Source organism: Coptis chinensis, chromosome 9 (assembly GCF_015680905.1).
Source record: "Coptis chinensis isolate HL-2020 chromosome 9, ASM1568090v1, whole genome shotgun sequence".
Taxonomy (NCBI): domain Eukaryota; kingdom Viridiplantae; phylum Streptophyta; class Magnoliopsida; order Ranunculales; family Ranunculaceae; genus Coptis; species Coptis chinensis.
In genome coordinates, this window is record NC_141464.1 from 65,143,339 (window position 1) to 65,162,823 (window position 19,485).

General features: G+C 36.7%; 1 protein-coding gene across 1 annotated transcript; it reads right to left on the reverse strand.

Annotated features, from left to right (window-relative positions):
* Window positions 1-10,812: 10,812 nt before the first annotated feature.
* On the reverse strand, window positions 10,813-12,190 carry LOC147477371 (xyloglucan endotransglucosylase protein 6-like). The gene is given in 5 exon segments (XM_086584181.1): window positions 10,813-11,398; window positions 11,488-11,682; window positions 11,801-11,820; window positions 11,823-11,900; window positions 11,978-12,190. Coding segments are annotated over 5 exon segments (873 nt in total). The 5' UTR covers window positions 12,141-12,190; the 3' UTR covers window positions 10,813-10,981.
* Window positions 12,191-19,485: the final 7,295 nt, after the last annotated feature.

Below are 19,485 nucleotides of genomic sequence, written 5' to 3' on the forward strand. Positions count from 1 at the left end.
CTTGTAGAGTTGACTATGTGTCAAAATGGATTGAGGCATTGGCATGTCGTGCTAACGATCATAAAAGCGGTCGTTTTGTTTGTAAAAGAAAATATTTTCTCGATTTGGTGTTTCAAAAGCTATAATTAGTGGCGGGGAAACATTTTGCAATAAAATTTTTGAATCATTAGTAAAGAAATATGGAGTCACGCGACAAAGTGGCAACTCCGTATCATCCTCAAACCCGTTGGTCAAGTAGAAGTCTCTAATCGAGAAATAAAATCCATTTTGGAACAAAATGTCAATCCATCTAGAAAAGATCGGTCTCTACGATTATCCGATGCCTTGTGGGCATCTGAAGCACGCTTTTAAGACACCTATAGGGATGTCTCCGTATCGCCTCGTTTTGGAAAACCTTGTCATCTGCGGTTGAACTTGAGCACCGTGCTCTATGGGCCATCAAAAGCCTCAATTATAACACTAACATGGCGGTAAAAAAGAAAATTGCAGTTAAATGAGCTTGAGGAAATTCAGAGTGATGCCTATGATCTCTCGAAATCCTATAAAGCCAACATGAAAAGAGTGTATGACAAGCACATATTGCGAAAAGAGTTCAAAGTCGGTCAAAAAGTTTTGATGTACAACTCAAGATTACACATTTTTCCAGGAAAATTAAAAACTCGATGGTCTGGTCCTTTCTTTGTCTCCGCCATCCCCTTATGGGGCTATCTCTGAAAAACGAAAATGATGGTAGCGAATTCCAAGTAAATGGCAGCGCTTAAACATTATCATGAGTTAAGCTCTCCGGATGTCGAAGAGACTCTTTCTCAATGATCCAGTCTACATAGACTAATAGATTCAGCTGGTGTACTTCTTTCCATGTATTTAAACGGGAAAAGTATGCCATTAGGGTAAAGCCCCTCTTCTATTTTCTTTTCTAAAATTCCCTAGAGTGTGTGGTTGCAAGCACGGAACCTTAGTCCACGAAAACTCTACTTGAGGCGAGTATAAATGTCTTTCGATAATCGAGCAAACGTGCCTCCGGGGAAAACAATGGGTACCAAAATTTTCAACCCTTCTTTCTCCTCCCTTTTCTATTCTCTTCCTCATGAACTCCAACTCATCATTTGGTCCAAATCTCACCCATCTCGAATTGGTAATGGTCATAGTACTTTTGCTCAAAAAGCTTAATGGTTTAAAAAGGATGGGGTGATGTATGAACGGTCAAACTCCTTTGTCCGAGGTCTTGATCTTTTATCCGAGATGAGCGGTATAAGGTATATTATTGTCCCGACACCAGCTCAACAGGGATAAACTTCGTCGTCGTCCGTTGCTCCCGCAGGAGGTTGGGATTCGTCTTGAGGATCTGACGTTAAAAGACTCACATTCGTCTTGAGGATCTGACGTTAAAAGACTCACATTCGTCTTGAGGATCTGACGTTAAAAGACTCACTTTCGTCTTGAGGATCTGACGTTAAAAGACTCAACATGTATATACTCGTTTTGTTTTATTAGCACCCAGCATGGTGCCCAAAGAGAGTCGTGATATGCACCATCGGACATTTCCTAGTTCGTACGGGCAATGGATTCCCCCAGTGCCCGTTCAGGTTTTCATTTTCTATGTGACTGTTTCAAGGGCGGTTTGAGGCTATACCATATGTACTAAGGGTAATATTATTATTAGACCATTGCACATTGGTCAAGGATGGTACCGCCCTAAACCCTAGGCCCCAAAAAATAAAGGATAAGCCCCTCGGTTTGGATTAGGTTAGCCGAGCCGACATGAAAGTTGCTGAGTTAAGTTGTTTGTGATGTGTTGTTTTATTTGAATTTTTGGTGTTGTTGACACGTTCTTCTCGACTTGTACATTTGTATATAAAGGATAAATAAATAAAAACCAAAGATTGTTATAAAAAAAAAAAAAAAAAATTGATGTTTGAATATGATTTTTCATATTCTAGTGGATGGAATTTTTAATACTGATCGTTTCGATATCTCATCCGTTAAATTCGGAGTTGAAACGAATCGAATTTCCACGTTTGAAATTTCGGAACTTTTCGGGACATAAGAGGAATTTCTGTAATTCATTTGTACTTGGGCCAAAATTTTGACCCGACCCAAAAACCCAAGATCCGGGTACAAAGCCCACGCGCGGGGCACCCACGTGTCCACCCCTCACTTCTTCTTCCACAAAACGGATCTTGGTCCCTCACCATCCACTTCAGCGGCATACCAAAGATGATGGACGACAGCGCCGGGCCAAACTCCACCAACCTCAACCCCTTCCTCGGCACCACCTCCTCCACCTCCTCTTGCTATTTGCACCATCAAAATTTAATTATACCGTGCTATGGCGTACGAAGGCGCAATTACGGTCGAGAGAAATTTCACAAATCTCTATAATTAGGGATGTTTCACCCATTTTTTGATGAGGAAATTGAAAGTAGAGAGTGGGAATATCTATTACATCGAATCCCAACTCAATATTCCGAAGAATTGGTGTTGAAATTTTATAATAATGGAGGTTTCCGGGGTGATGAATTTTGGATTACGGCGGATGGGATAGAACGTGAACTCACGCTGGAGTTGATTTCGAATACCGCGCAGATTCAGATTAACTCGATAGCTCGACCTGTTATTGTCGAGTATCCGACCACGCGAGGGATTTGATGTTTGACACGCTTCTCGGGAGTACAACACCGGCTCGAACTGCGTGTGCGGCAAAGATTCGCGGGCGTAACCAATTAGCCGTCACTCAATGGTTGGCGACAACGTCATTGGAACTTCAAAGACGTCGGCGTGAACAAGACTTTCTTGCACTCCGCCGTGGATCCTAAGGGAGAGGAAGCACACTTTCTGTATGGTCCACTTCACGGGCCATATTCTACGACGCGTCAAATAGGGCTCCTCTTGTTGTACTTGTTACTCGGCTTATGCTTAACTTAGGGTTCGATCTGCTACTCCTTTCATTGAAACAAGGTCTTTCGAGAATTTTGGAATTTTTGAGACTTGTGTTTTAGACCATTGGGACCCGGTAGCTAGAGATGACATTGAGCATGATAACGCATACCTCCTCCTCCGCCTTCACCACCACTGCATTTTAATGAAGATACCATGTAGAATCAATACTCCTATGGATGCCTTGAGGAACATGAATTCTAGTATCTTGCAGGATGTTTCTTCGCCAGGAAGAGATGATTACTTCCCAGAATGAATTCCAAAGAAGAAATGAGAAATCGCCAAGGCCAATTCGAGGAGAATGATGATGGCTAATCGGCAACAATTCAAGATCGGTTCTTACGGTCTATAGGCCACATTCTGCTTGATCAACTCACCGAAGTTCATCGTGGGTCAAGACGTAGAGACCGGGTTCATCTTCCGCTAACCCGAGGATTCCCAAGAGTCGTTTATTTTCTTTGGTTTAAAATGACTATGTCATTTATTTCCCTAATGCATTGCATTTTATTTTTAGTGCTAAATTATTATATATCGGTTGATTTCTCATAATTTTGTATCTCTCGAACGGTTTAAATGAGAAATTATTTATGTTATCTTGAGAATATAGTACTTTCAAAAATATGAGTTTGCTCCTTGATTCATTGGGCCTACTCTCACAAGCCCAACGGTCGAACCCAACGGACTGATCCAAAAGCGGTCACATACCCAACGGTAAAACCAAGTTATAAATACAACTCTCCTTTCCTCTTTCACTCATTCCCTCTCTCAATCTTCACAACTTCTTCTTCACAAATTTTCAATTTCTTGACAATAATGAATAAACTAGAGCGATGGGAAAAGGAGCAACGCCAATGGGCTATCACATTAATCGTGATAACAGGTGTTTATCATTATTCTCTTGTCACTCATGCATAACTTGATCAGAACATCTAGATCTATGTAACCCTCCCTTTTCTGTTTTTCATTTTGTATATTAGTATGGTGTGTTAAATAATTCTCACATTTTTGCGGGTTACGTATTAAATGGAGAAGTTCGTATTAATTAGTTGTGTATATTAGTTGTTTTTCCTCTCTAATAAAAATATATATATATATATATATATAAAATAAAAAAAAAAAAAAAAAAAAAAAATATATATATATATATATATATATATATATATATATATATATATATATATATATAAATAAAAAATAAAAATAATAAAAAATAATAATAAGTAAATAAATAAACAAACCATAACAAAGAAAGGCCATCAAGAACTCACCTAAATAATTAATGGATACACATAGTGTTCGGAGAAAATCGCTAAGACGCTACAAGGTACACATAACACTTGTCACACATATGACTCGATTATTCTATCCATATTCTATTACTGAGTTATGATCATCATTTCTGAAATTACGTGTAAGTTTAACTACCCTGTGAAACTTTCCTCCGTATTTTCTAAACATTAAACCATCTCATTAATTGTATTTGGATATCTGACATGACAAAGACTTTCTTGTGGATCCCCTATGATCTTTGTTCATAATCACATGGGTCATTAAATACACTTGGACTCCAGATTGGTATAGCCTCATAGATTGCCTATAAATCTCTTCTTTTTAAGCCATTCTTATTCATACAATTTTCACTATCCTTCCCTCAGCAATGGCTCAACCAAGAAAAATACTTGGCAGAGAAAGACTACCTAAAACTTTTCGAAGAAGGCGGTTTTCTCCTTATTTTGACACTCTTGAAATCATATCGCCGAGGATGGGCGCCTCTTCTATATCATTCAGCAGCTAGTTATTCCCGAGAATTGGTTTTGATGTTCTACCAATTTAGCGGTTATGAAGATGGAAAATTCTACTTCAATGCCTATGGACAACGATTGGAATTGAATAAGGAAATGATCTCCGACATACTTCAAATCCCATTAAAACCGGGGAGTCCCTTGTTCAGAGTCATCATTCGATTCATAAAAACTTTCTTCATGACACCGTATCTCATGGCGGCGTCGAACATACACATCACATGGTTCTTCAACTCTTTGAAAGTAATCAATCAGCGTGTTGTGCTCCTGGTTGGGACATAATGTGGTAGGTACATCACACCAATCTGAAGTCACAAAGCCTCAACTTCACCTACTTTGGATTTTGCAAACTCAAAGAGATGACTTTTGTCCGATCCAACACCTCGGCACATAATCACCAAGAAAACAAGAAGGTCGCTAGCAGTTTCTACCCACTTTGGTTACGCCAGATTATGATGCGTTGGGGTTATCCAATAATTTCTCGAGACACCCCTTCAAAGAGCATATATAAAGGTACTTCAAAGCAGACTACTCCGTTGGTTTTGGACCCGATACTACTCGATAGATGAGCGAGAACACACCAAGCTCAAATTCGACAATTTATTTGATGAAAATGCCATGCTGAATATTATTAATCCCATGGAAGGCATTAAACTTCTTCATGGGGGTTTTGAGGGAACTACGCTTCGTCGAGAATATTATCATCACAACTCTTTGAGATTTCCAAGATCGTCAAGCAACGCATGATGTTGAATGGGGAAGAGATCTTGGAAAATCATTCTCAATCCTTGCAAAATCACGCTCTCCTAATGGAAAATCAAACGTACTCTCTGCCCGACCAAGGGGACATTCAGATGCGGCTTCGGCCAACAAATAGAAGACCTAAACAGTCTGGTGCAAAATATGCATCTCCAAGATCAATATACGAATCCATGATATTACTAAGTCAAATAAGTATATAATCATCTATGTTATTACGTTTTTCCGTATTACTATGTATTTTGTCTTATCTTTTTGTTTTCTTTTGTATGCAATGCTTAGTAGGATTGTCATCATTTCGTTAGGACTAATATAATTTTAACATGTGCTGAGTGAGGGTCTATTTTCTTACATACTCATTTTTCCATTCAAGTAGCCGATATCGTTACCCATTTCTTTACTTCATCCACCATGGCATCTTCATCAAACATGGCATCTTCATCATCCATGGTACCTCCCAAACTCATTCCTGAGCAATCCTTTCAATCTATGATGGATTCCAATGCCTATGGTCATCTCTTCCATGATTACATCACAAACATTGGGTGGTCTTCCCTAATTCTTCAACCTGACCAAACTTATTCTCCTAGTTCACGCATACTTTTATGCTAATATGGATGACACACCAAACATTCAACCATGCGCATGGTTTCTACTTAGACGGATTCACAATCCGAAGTTGGTGACACACCTCATATCTTTTTCGAACAACAACTTGCTCTAACTTTGGACCTTCCATATCACTTAACCTCGCCGCATCTTGGCATTACATCTATCATAATTCTTACCCGTTCTTTTCAGTGGCAAGCATTTCGGCGACTCTTATGGTGATGGTCTTGAGATCAAACGAGAAGGAGATGGCCATGTACCATGGCTAACATCACCATTCCATTAGCAAGCATGACCATGAACATGGGGACTGCAATGTTATTTGTACTCCCGAACATTATGGGAGATTGGCATTTCTCTCGCCAATGAGGTTGCCAGCGTCGTGTATTTTAGTCACTAGCTCGGGGTCATGCTTTATTTAACATTTTAGGTTGTGTTGTCTCGGCCTAAACGAGCTCGCACTTTTCAGGATAAGTATATACTTTTACCCGGTCACCGCTTGCCGAATCATGAAGACACATTTCCCACAGTTTTGCGCTACTTTTTCCGGGTCAAGGTGGATTCCATGTGCCGACAAGAAAGTAATCATTAATTTCATTAAGGTTTTCGTCAATGGGCGTCATTTCGATACCGAGGCATGTTCGATGTTACCCAAAGGACGAAAAGATGAAGACCAATTTGAGGGAATCAGGAGACAAAGAATGGGCAGAAATTTGGCGGAACTATTATCTATTGGTAGCGATGCTAAGGAAATGCATTTCCTTAAAGAGGGCCTTGCACCTTCACGTCTTTTGGATGGTAAACTTGAGTTTGCCATTGTACATATATCTAGCTAATCCTTTTGTTTGGTGTGCTATTGTTTTTCATGTTTTAGTATCTTTGTGGTTTATTATATGGTGTGCTATGTTTAGTGTGCTATTGAACATTTTCTTGTTCTTTCTGAATAATATATTATGATCTCCAACATCTACGTTCCGGCAATCTAGCCCTAATTTTGCTCATGGTTCTCGTGTACTTTCTCTCTTTAATTATTGATCCTTCGAGGACTAAGCATCATTCGTTTGGGGTGCTTTAAACCTATAGCAAAATTAGGCATCTTGTAGCCTATATATAGTTTTATTTTCATATTAATAATTGTACTTAGTGACAAAGTCTTGTTTCCTTTTCAATGATGAAAATTGTCTAGAAATCTCACATTAGTATCCGAATTAGGATTTGTTTTAAGAAACTTTAGATAATACGTCTGCCAATAGTTTATACATCTTTTCATGAATATTCATATATCTTGAGTATCATTGATTGTACATAGCGGTAAGTTTACGGAACCAACGGGTTAGTTACTTAAACTATAAATCCCGTGAGAATCTAACCAAAAGCCTTGATATGAGTGATTTGTGTGTGATGACATAGAGGAGTAGTTTTTCCATTAGAGGAAATTACGATCTACTTACTTGATCACCACCCAGAACCCTAGCAGAATTTAGGCCTTCTTTGGATCGACATAGCTAAAATTCTTACCTGTTACAAATATTACCGCTAGTCACTCCATTGAACCTTTCATCAAACCTTTCACTTTCACCACAAAAATTCCTTACCTATCTATTAAACCAAATAAAAGAACCTACCTAAGTGATGAGTATGAGAAATAGGATGAAATGTGGAAGAATAAAGAGAAAGACTTGTCCTAAATATAAGTCAGTTACTTGCTTCAAGAAAGGAAAATAGAATCATGTTCTTAAGCCATATATATATATATATATTTAAAAAAAAAAAAAAAAAAAAAATCCCTTAGTAGCCAGAGGCTTAAGAACAAGGTTGGAAAAACTCAGTTAGAAGAAGGAAAGGAAACAAGGATTTCTCTAGTGTAAATATATGAAGACCCTATTCTCTCATACTCGTAAATTTTGATTATCCATTTCCATTTTCTTGTACACTATCACCTAAGCCCCATAATACCTAATAAAGACCTCTAGCTCAATTAGGAGTAGGGTGGTGTGATAATAAGTAGTAGACGTGATTGATCGACATCGGCTCCTCTGACTGTCATTGAGATGTAAGGAAACGTGTGCCCACTGCACACTGGAGTTAACAAAACCTGAGTGGGAAAATTTTGAGTGAATATGTGTTTCAACACATACCTGTGAGAACCCATTTAGGTATGCTCTCCAAGGATCCGTAAAACAACCCCCGCTAGTATATTTCAATGAAAAGTTCATTTGCATGAATAATCATATGTAGATGTTTTAATTATTGAATACATATTAACTTGAGTTTCAAAGAAATAAATCCTCGATTCCACTGCTAAGGAGATGTATGGATATCTGGGAGATTAATTTAGGAAACAAGTTTACGTCAACGAGTCGTCATTAGTATATAAATGAAGTTTGTGAGTATCTTTTCTGGAAAACTCTCACGAGGCTATAACTTCGCCCACTAGGAATTCCTAGTGGTTTAAGGCCTTGTTGCATATGGTCAATGCAATCGCGACTCGCTAAACGAAATTAGTTTAGGACTACACATTTTGGCCACTTATCTATTTTAGTGTCTTTCTTTTGAGCGAGGACAAGCAAAGTCTTTGTTGGGGGTAGTGTGATAAGCACCCAAAAGTGTATTATGAAACCCCATGAGACATATAAATTTGGTTCATTATGTGTTTAATAATCATGAAATAAATATGTTTTCATACTTTTGCGGGGTATTTGCGGTAAACATGGAAATATTGGTTAAACCTATGATAAAGCACGAGGAAGTATATATGAATTCTCCAAATCCACGAGAAGCATCAAACTTCCAAAGCCTTACCTCTCTAACTTCGTGACCTTCTAACGCCGACAAGAGAGCTGCTCGACAATCAGGTATGTATGAACTTCTACGATAGGCGGAAGGTGTAAACCGCCCAAAATAATGGATCGCCACTAGATCAAGACATGGACCACACTGGGCCACAAGATTGGGATGAGTCATCAATCATGGAGCATGTCAAGACAAAGATAACAAATTATTATGCAAAGTTGATTAATCTTGCATGTAATAAATTAGATTAGGGTGTTAATAGAAAAAAGGCAAGGTGTCACTTTTGTTTTAATGTATAGATAAAATGAATCAACGTGGTTTGATAATTCACGGGAGGAAACGTAGGATTTCTCTCTAAAACGAGGAATGACAAATGGGACACTCCACTACTCCCTTGATTTATTTTCTCTTTGATTGACTTTTTCTTAGATATCAAATCGGGTTCTTGGGCTGTAAACCGACTGACGTGGTTGCTTTTATAGCATTGCTTGGATCGCAAGATTACCTGTCTTATTTAGGGGCCTGCTTTTGATTTGCATGACGGGGAACACACTACTTAGTGCTGCAGGCAGAGGGATTATGTTAACTTGTTTGATAATGAAAAATGACAAATGTCATGAGTTTCCGGACACATGTTCATGAAGAGTATTGAACACCAGCTTTGGGTTCGTATATGTACCATACACTCATAGAGTCCTTATAAAAAAAGGAGAATCAGACTACAGAAAAAGAACGATTTGGCAATGGAGAAAGACCAAGTCTTTACTATAACAAAAAAAGAAGATTCCACAAAAATTTAGGAGCAAACCACCAACTTGCATCCGTCCATGTTGAATTTGGTTTCTATTCATGTATCAATGGAAAGATTTAGGGTGTTCAGCGAAAAAAATGAAAAAAAAAACGGAATCCATTCAAGTGATCATTGAGAATTTGATAAAACACTTCCCTTTGGGGATTTGAAACCACTGGTATACTACTTTGTTATTATTGTCCGTGTCGGAAATAAGTTAGGCTGCAATAGTCACGGAATTTCAGATTATGATTTGTAGTTTTACCATTTTAAGAGATTTTTATAATATGAATGTGTGATGCAAATTATACAACATACAACGTCTTCAAATTGGGTGGCAACAGGCAACACAAGAGCAAAGTTCATTGCACCAACGAAAATTGTTCCTCATTGTGGATTTCCTATACTTCACACTGGGAAGACCGAAGCCACAAGGCCACCTCCATGTGTTAAATTCTTACTCCTTAGCTTTGTTTTCATTCTAATCCAAATATTGATTGCTCAGTTGGGAGTTTACCTGCGGAACAGAAAGTTCAACAACCAGATGATCAAGTACAGTTGAGCAAGCAGCCTGATCATCCACCAGCAGTTTTTACAGAAGTAATGTCCCAAAGATACCATCCACACTATCAAGTAAGTTATCTAATTGTCCGTAGGGGAGAGAAGGAGTGCCTCAACAAGAAAGTTGTTCACTTGTTCCATACTGAGACCAAATTCTTTGGTGGGTGCATCATTACGAGGCATTAAGAATCAGGACAGTGACTAATAAAATGACTGCTAAAACTTGCTTGGCAGATGAGAGAGTATAAGACGTTTAGCAGTATATATAGCTCTCAACGGACCAGAAAAAAATGAGACATAGTGCTCAATGAAACTGAATAATTGCTGAAGCTTTAGTTATCATAGGTTACAAAGTGATGCCTTATCAAAATGCCAAATGATCATTGATATTTGACAGCACTGAAATTATTTAATTTATTAACTTTGCCAGTTGCAATGTACTTCTTCATCATGACTTTATATGAGTTCTTGGACCACTTGCACTCTCAAGTTAACATCTTGCCAAAAATAAACAAATCTCAGTTCTAGATAATCTCAAATCTAAAATAGAATTGACAAAGATTCTGAAGTAACAAAACTATATTAATTTAAACTTTCTACATGATTCAAACTAAAAACAAATAAACGAACATGGAGCTCATGTTTATCATTTTTACACGGTGTTACTAACCCCCATACTTCCAAACTCCCCCACCAACTTCTGCCCCACCAAAATTTACACTTCTAAGTTCTACCAACGCCTATGCTCACACTCAGCAGGAGTAACAGGGAACCTAGACGTATCAGTACAATAATCATAAATCATATGTTTAGCTTGGACCCACATTAGTTGATGACTCTGATGCAAATTCAACTCAGCCATTACTGGTTGATCCCACCAATACTTCCCTTGAGTAGAACTACATTTTTTTGCATTATCAACAACATTAGTAGAAACGGGGCATTCACAGCCATTGATATCAAATCCCTTATATGATGCAACAAATGGTGCATGTGACCAATCTGTTTTAACACGCCCACCTTGTGTTGCCCAGTCATCAGCATTCCATATTGAACTGTATATGCCCATTGCTTGATCTTTAGGAAATGGCACTCCTTTCTTTTCTTTTTGTTTGTACACTCTTATTGGTGTCTCATCAACCAAAACCTATAACCATAAAGAACAAGGTCATAATTAGAATAATTGAGTTACTTTAATTAAATGCAAGAAAAATTAATGTTGACTTAATTACTTACACTACTTGGTGTTGATTCCAAAAGAATAGAGTAAGCATGGAAATCTTTAGATGGATCAAACCAAAGACTCAATCTTTGCTCTCTGTTTCCAACTCCATTGATGTAAATATTAGTCTGCACCAAGTATGGTTCACCAGTTGTGTTCCCAAGAAACTCAAAATCAAACTCATTGTGATTTGGTCCATCTGATGACATCTGTGAACACACATTCACACCAATACAACAACGAACCTCATCAATTAAATTTGCATGAAATAAAGCACAGAAAACAGCTAGAACAGAACCTAAATTTTTATAACTGAAAGCAACTTACATAGAATGCAGTAACAGTTCAGCTGAATCACCTTCAACAAGCTTGATTTGAACTGTTGTTTTCCCAAACATATATTTGCTTTTTGATCCAAACCCAGCACCTATAACAACATTAAACAGCCGTTAATCACAACTCCATAACAACTATACTACGAGACAAGTAAGCTATGTTTTTTACCAGAATAGTTGTCAAGTTTAAGTTTAAGCTGTTCTCCATCATAAGCAACATGATCAAGTGCCCAACTTGGTTCAAACAACTCACTAAAGTTAGCTGAGCTCACTAAACTCACCAAACCAAAAACGCAGAACCCCAACAACATTATCTTGCAAGAAATTGCCATTTTTTCACTTCTCAATGCTCACTCTAGGATACACTCTTTGTACAGACAAATGTGCTTTTATAGCCATTTCTCACTGGCTTATAAGACAAGCCCCACTACTCCACGTCATCACTTTATGGTTCCATATCAGATGCCATGTAGGATATTGCTAAGCTCGATGATGGAAAGATATAATTTAAACTAGCCGTTGCCTCATTTCTTTCCTTAGCTGGTCATTGCTGTTTTCTGTACTAGTGTGGGGGTACCACTGTACAACTTGTCTCTAGTTTAAAGTCTTGTGTCAGGGTACTGGCCATTGAGCATTTGACACGTGGAGCATCACAGCTGTTTCTTATTACTTCCTTGTTGGCAATTGCCTGTAGAAGTTTAAAAAGTGGTTTTGTTTGCTTTTACTTTGCTGACGCCACGTACCAGCTGTATAATCAGCATGCCCTTTATGTGAATTAATGCCATCTGGTCCACATTTCACGTTTTTTTCCTTTCTCTATTTTCGTTTGGTCGAGATCTTTGGTACAATTCTCGATGATTCTTCTTTGCATTCTATTAAGATGCTACCAATTTTTTGCATTACGAAACCATCGTTGTGAAGTTTTGTACATTTGAAGTAAATTAATTTGGATTTGTCCCGAAAATTGGATAGAGATGGACCCATCATTGAATCCTAAATTAAAAATGGTACTGATGCAATTTATGGTGTTTACATGCATTGGTAGTTTGATACTAAATGGGTCTTTTGTGAATTTGGTTTTTATGCATTGATGCAAAATAGTTTCTATTGACTACAACGTATTATTATCACTTACAATATCACGTAAGTGATAATATTGACTACAAAGGTTTCAAAAGTTTGAAATCCATTAGTCAATATTAGATATTCCATTATTAGGAAAATATTGTCTAGGTAGATGGATGAACTGATCGGATGAAGTACTAGGTTCTTTTGATTAGCGCAATAAGTAGCAATAAGTCTTATTTTTATTTCAAAAAATCTATTTAGATTCCTTTAATAACTCTATATCAGCATGGCATCCAAATTATATTTCTATTTCTAATAATAAAAAAATAAAAAAATAATAATAATTTACTCAATTAAATAACTAACACTTGAAATAGTAACATATAAATAACAAACATCTTATCTTGTCTATATTTTCACAAATAAATTATATAAATATATATATAATATATATATATAAATATAAAACCCAACACCCTAAAAAAACGTTTGTGGAAATAAATAAATCTAGAAAATTAGGAGTAGAACTACTTTTTTTATTTACATGGGTAACGATTCTTTATGTGAGAAAATAAATAAAAAATCATCTCATAGCTGATGGATCCACTCTTTCTAACACATTTGAAAATAGGAGGTATTTCTAATTGCAAATAGTAAGTAGCGGGGTATTCCTGACAAACCCAAAAAACAAAAAAACATATGCCGTGAGTTCATCTTAATTGCATGTTAGGCCAATTTACAGTATTATTATTGGGGTAGTTAGGTAATTGGGGGCATGTGGCAAAGGAAAGAAAGTATTGCGTGCAACAGACAATGGTACAGAGTCTGTGCTACAGAGAAGTCTGGGGTAAGTTCATTGCGGGTGACAGTACGGGCAAGGCGTGGAAGCAATTGTATGCTTCTCATGATTCTCATGAATGCAAGGCGTTTTGTTTGCTGCAGAAGATAAGAAACGTGCCAAGTGTGTGACTCAACTCTGTAGGGTCATGTGATAGGACACCATTATTTCATGGGTGCACGGATATTCTCTATGAGGTGTCTTCCGCCACGTTGATTTGTTTAGGTCCATTTACATCTTTTTTTTAAGCTTTTAGGGGTGTCCTGACAAGTTGAGTTTCTCTTTTCAGTAAAGGGGTTATACTGTTATATATCGATGAAATTGGGACCTTTGAGTCTTTGACTACATGCATTGCACCATTTAAAATTTTTAACTGATGGTACTGAGAGTCTGAGACTAGCAATAAGGAGTCAAATTTCGCCTAACAATTAACAAGTACGTACTGTGTTTTGGATAATTGATAATTGAGATGTTGAGTTGCACAATCACATTGCTCAGTTGCTCACATATGACATCTTTCCTTTTTCCCAAACTTTGGTTCAAGATTTATTGTAATTTGTGTTTTGCCAACTGGAATTAGTACATGCGATGGTGATGTTTCCTGGCCTTCTTTTGTTTCAACCAATTTGAAAATTTGAACATGTACGGTGGATTGGTGGAGGTGCAAAGGAATCAACAAAGAGGGAAAGAGCCTCAACTTCCAGGGATAAGAGCCTCTGTAGTCTGAAATTATGATCAGTTAATTTTGTCAGATTACAAATTTGATCGTACCCCTTTTAGATACAAGTATACTTGGCTCCTGTTACAAGTTATGTTTCATTATTTTCTAATCAACATTTGTAATGCCTTTAACGGCTTTAAGCCACAAACAATATTATCTTACGAAGTTTTTTGTTTTTTTTTTTCGCCATATAATCTTACGAAGTTACAACTTACAACATAATGTTTTTGTTTTCAATGAGAACGTAAATCAATAAAGCCTCTGTTGGAAATGAACTACCGATAAAAGTGATAAGCTCTTCTTGTGAATTGTGATCCACTTTCACGAGATTTTGACAGAAAATATAGTAAACATCAGAATGACGCACGTGAAAGAAACTTAGAATTTCGTAATTTAATGGCCAAAAATGACGGCAGTATAGATCATGGATAGAAACTCAATGTCTTTGCATCGAAAAAAAAAAGATAGAAACTCAATGTCTCGCTCACTTCTTTTGCTATTTCTTCACGAGATCCCTTAAACTAATGACGTCTTTTTCACTCAGTTTTATTCATTCTTTTACCTCTTGTCTTTGTTTGATTGCATGTTTTCCGCGTTTGCACGGTATATAGACAAGTGTGGGTAAGAGTGTGATGTTGTCACTCTTCTTTCTATCCATTGAAGCTCATGAACTTGATCAAGAATGAAACATGAACTACACTGTTTTGAGTCAGTGGACCATTTGTGTACATTGTTGCAAAATTTGTACTTTCTATATGGAACTCACGACAGAAACTAAAATTTTGCAAAAGTTGGTGCGATTCATCGATATCGGATCTAGCAATTTAATAAGGTCCATATGCTTTGAATCGAATCACGGGTTTAGTGTCCTCAAATGCAGAAATATTTAGACCGATCTGTATGTTTAGCCACAGAACAAAATAATTCAGGTGCCATCAAGGCCCAAAATAGTTTGTTGCTGCAATAATGCAATAGTGCCTAGAAGCAAGTGTGTCTTCATGTTGTGTAAGGTAAGGACCCAAACGTGTTGTGTAAAGTAAGCACCCAAAATGGCAAACCTTAAAATCACAGCGGTTTATTGGCTATATGAGGCTGTGGTGGATATATTCCGAAGTCCACAGGGGGGTCAAAGGGTTGACGCTGAGGAAACTTCAAACAAATTAAGTGGCCACCCCGATATCTTCTATGTGGATCTCTCAATTGGCATGGATATCGTGAATTCACAAAATCTCGAGGCAGGTTGTACTGTGCCTATCTCAAGAAGTCAAGAGTGAAGAATGGCCTCTCTGTTTGAAGATTTGACACGGGAAACATGAATTGATCCCTGATTCAATCTTCACTATTCTATCAAAACTTTCAAATGACGGACTTGTGTGTATATTCATATCATTAAGCATTCGACATGCACAATTGGTACAGATTCGGATCAACTTTCACAAGTATGCATTAGCTTCATTTGCTCGTGTTCATCAATTTCAAAATTGGTATCACGCGGGCGGGGCGTGTAAAATTACACCTCCATTATTGATTTCTAATTATATAGTATTGTAATCATAAAACTCATCTTTCTCCAAATGGAAGAGTGTAAAAAAATGATTTTAAAAATTTCCAAGCCGACGTCCCTCTTTAATTTTTCCGAAGTTAAAAAAATGCTCAAACGTGATATTGCGTCCGAAGTTTTAAGTTCGTTATTTTGGCCCCGCTTTATTAAACCCTTTATTGGTTCACACTATTATGGGTCAGATAAAGACCATTGAGAGAGTTTTTTTTATATTTTATACGGTTTACACCCCCCCCATTGGAGATGCCCTTATTGACCTAGCAATCTAGTGCAACTAGAGGTGTAAAAACGTGGATTTTGCTAAACATGATATTGGCCCAAAAGAGAAGTCTGGCCCAACGCATTTAGTTAAACCCATTGGTTAATGAGTTAGCCCATGAGCTGACATTTGATTGAGGTAAGCAGAGACCAAAGCCATTTTCTCGTAGATTGCATCATAGTATAAAATATAGGGATATGGGTTTTTATCGATACTCAATTTCTTGATACGTATCGTGGATATATCCATCTTAGGAGATATTTTACATTGTTTCATATTCAAATATTGTGGATATATTTAAAATATTGACAAATATTGTTGATATTTCTTGATATATCATTTATTTTATAAATTTATGAGACAAAACTGAAAAGGACAAAATTCTGAAATAACGAACCAAAAAACCCACCCTCATTTCAAAAACACTCTGAATGACAATAGTTGATTTTTGTCCAAAAAAGATAATAGTATCCTGATATGCACAGGTGTCAGTGCATACTACCTTAGTATGCCACCTTAGGTATGCACGGACATCAGTACATATATACCAAGCATCACAAAGAAAATAGTATACACAAGTGTCAGTACATACCACATCTTGGTATGTGAGGTATCATAAACGGTCGGTGCATACAAAATATCACAAGAAAAATAGTATGCTTAAGTGTTAGTCATCATACCGCTTTTTATCGCGAGGTATGCAGACAAATATCGGTCATACCAAGCATCACAAAGAAAATGGTATACTTATAACCGTCAATTACATACCACCTCTTGGTATCGCGAGTATCTTATATCACATCGGTGCATACCAAACATAGAAGGTAAAATTGGAAAAAATAAAAAAAAAAAAAAGTCAAGTTTGTCCTTATCAATAGTTTCAAAACCCAGCTATCCTAAACTATGATTAAAATTGGAAATTGGGTCTTTTGGCTTATTTATTGTTATATTTATTTGAAATATAATGGTAAATATTAAATAAAATTATTTACCTATACAAAATATCGCCATATATCTCCAAATATTGTAAATATCATGAAATATAGTCGATATTTGCGCAGTCTTATCTTATTAATAATTAAAAGCGTGAAATTTGGTTTTTCTCAGTAGTTATAAGCTAAAAAATGTCCTTATCAATAGTTTCAAAACCCAGCTATCCTAGACTATGATTAAAATTGGAAATTGGGCCTTTTGGCTTATTTCTTGTTATATTTATTTGAAATATAATGGTAAATATTAAATAAAATTGTTACTTATACAAAATATCGCCATATATCTCCAAATATCGCCAATATTGTTGAAATATAGTTGATATTTGCAGTCTTATATATCTCTAAACATATCACAATATTTATGTATCCTTTGCTGAAATTTTGATATTTATCGCGATATTTTGTACAAAGGATTGCATACATTTTTCTTTCTAAAACATTTCGTCCTTTCAAGTTCTCAATTACTCCATATAAATGTGTAAAAATTGCACTGCCATAAAAAAAAAAATTGGCTATGCGCCATTTTGATAATTCAATGGCTGGAATGAAGGAGTTTCATACATGACGATTAGGGTTGTCTCTTTTTGCTGAATTTCTGATTTTGCCAAAATCTGACCAAAAATTGGTCCAGCTCTAGGGGTAGTTTTCATGGTCCAATATCCAATTTTTCGATTTCTGAAAATTCCGAAAAAAAAATTGGATCGAATTCGGATATAACTCTAAAAACCGATCCGAAAGTTTCGATATATAATAGATCCAAAATTTATGATATTATTGCCAATTTATTCCGAAAATATGTACTTAGAGCATCTCTAGGTGGTAGTATCACCTCTAAAATTCTTTAAATTTGCTTCCAAAACTCGGAATTTTCCAGAATTCCAACTTTAGGTGGAAGCAAATTCAGTTGCATCCCCTGTCCAGCCGCATTCTTGTTCACAAATTTGGCATTTCAGATGCGGATGCGGAGCGACAAAGGGTAATGTCGCGCGCCATTGCAAATGTTGCCACAATTTTTTTTTTACTTTGACCAGCACCACGCGCCAGTGGTATTGTCGCGTGCCATTGCTATTGTCGTGCGAGTTATTTTTTTTTTTACTTTTTCAATTTGGTGCGATAGTGGGAATGTCACGTGATTTTTTTTTGTCAACTTGGGGGCGACAGTAGTAATGTCGCGCGACAATATCAATGTCACGCAATGTACCTGTGTGATGATTTTTCAAAATCTAGAAATACAAATATTTTATTGATGATCAAAAACAATGAGAAATATTGTATCAAGAAGAAGAAGAGATCTAGAAGATGATGAGTTGAACCACGTTTTTTAATGGCTGCCTACGTATCATGTGAAGAGGAATCCCAACTCAAAGCGTAGTTCAACTATTCTATTAATAAGAATAGATGAGGTTTCCCAATTAGTATTTAACTAGGAGACCGTCTCTTGTTAAGTCTCATCCTAACTCTTCTAAAAGCCCCATGTTTCCCAAATCAAATAGGTCTCCCCTTATTGACTTAAACAACAGAAAAACATGTTTAGGTTCGGAATTAGTAGTTAGAGCTCCGAGCACGGTAGTTGAGCTCAATTTGGAGTTCATAGTTAGGAGTTGGTTATCTGAATGCTACTACTCTAACTAGTTCCAAAGCTTACAAATCTACTCGAACTTGGTAGTTGAGTTTGGTTGGAGTTCATAGTTAGGAGTTAGTTATCACGAACCTACTACTCCAACTAGTTCCAAAGCCCTCTGAACCTCCTTTTCTTGTTTTACTTAGGACCTAGGAAGTGAGAGGATTTGAACTTGAAGTGTGTTATGGTACTTTCTACCCACACCAAGATCATATCCGAACTTTAAGAAGATGTTGCCCGTATTACATATCTATTTGCTAAAATATGCACACACACAGTACCCTATTCCAAATTCTATGAATGATATTTGTGACCACTTTAGAGTTGGTCAAAATTTGAGTCCAATTTCTCCAAATTTCGCTTTCAAATTTGAAGGAAATACCACCACCACCTAGAGATGCTTTTATAGACTAATAAATCTCTACTATCCACTTGATTAGATCTCATTTGTTCATTCATTTTCTAGTTTTTGTACTTCCAAAACAAAACAAATAACATAACCTAGCGCTACTTGACTCCCTCTTTGACATGTATTAGGCTTTTGTTAGTTCCTTACATGTAAAGTCTTTTTTTTTTTTAAGTTCCAAAGTGTTTTACTGCTATTGTATATTTTGAAA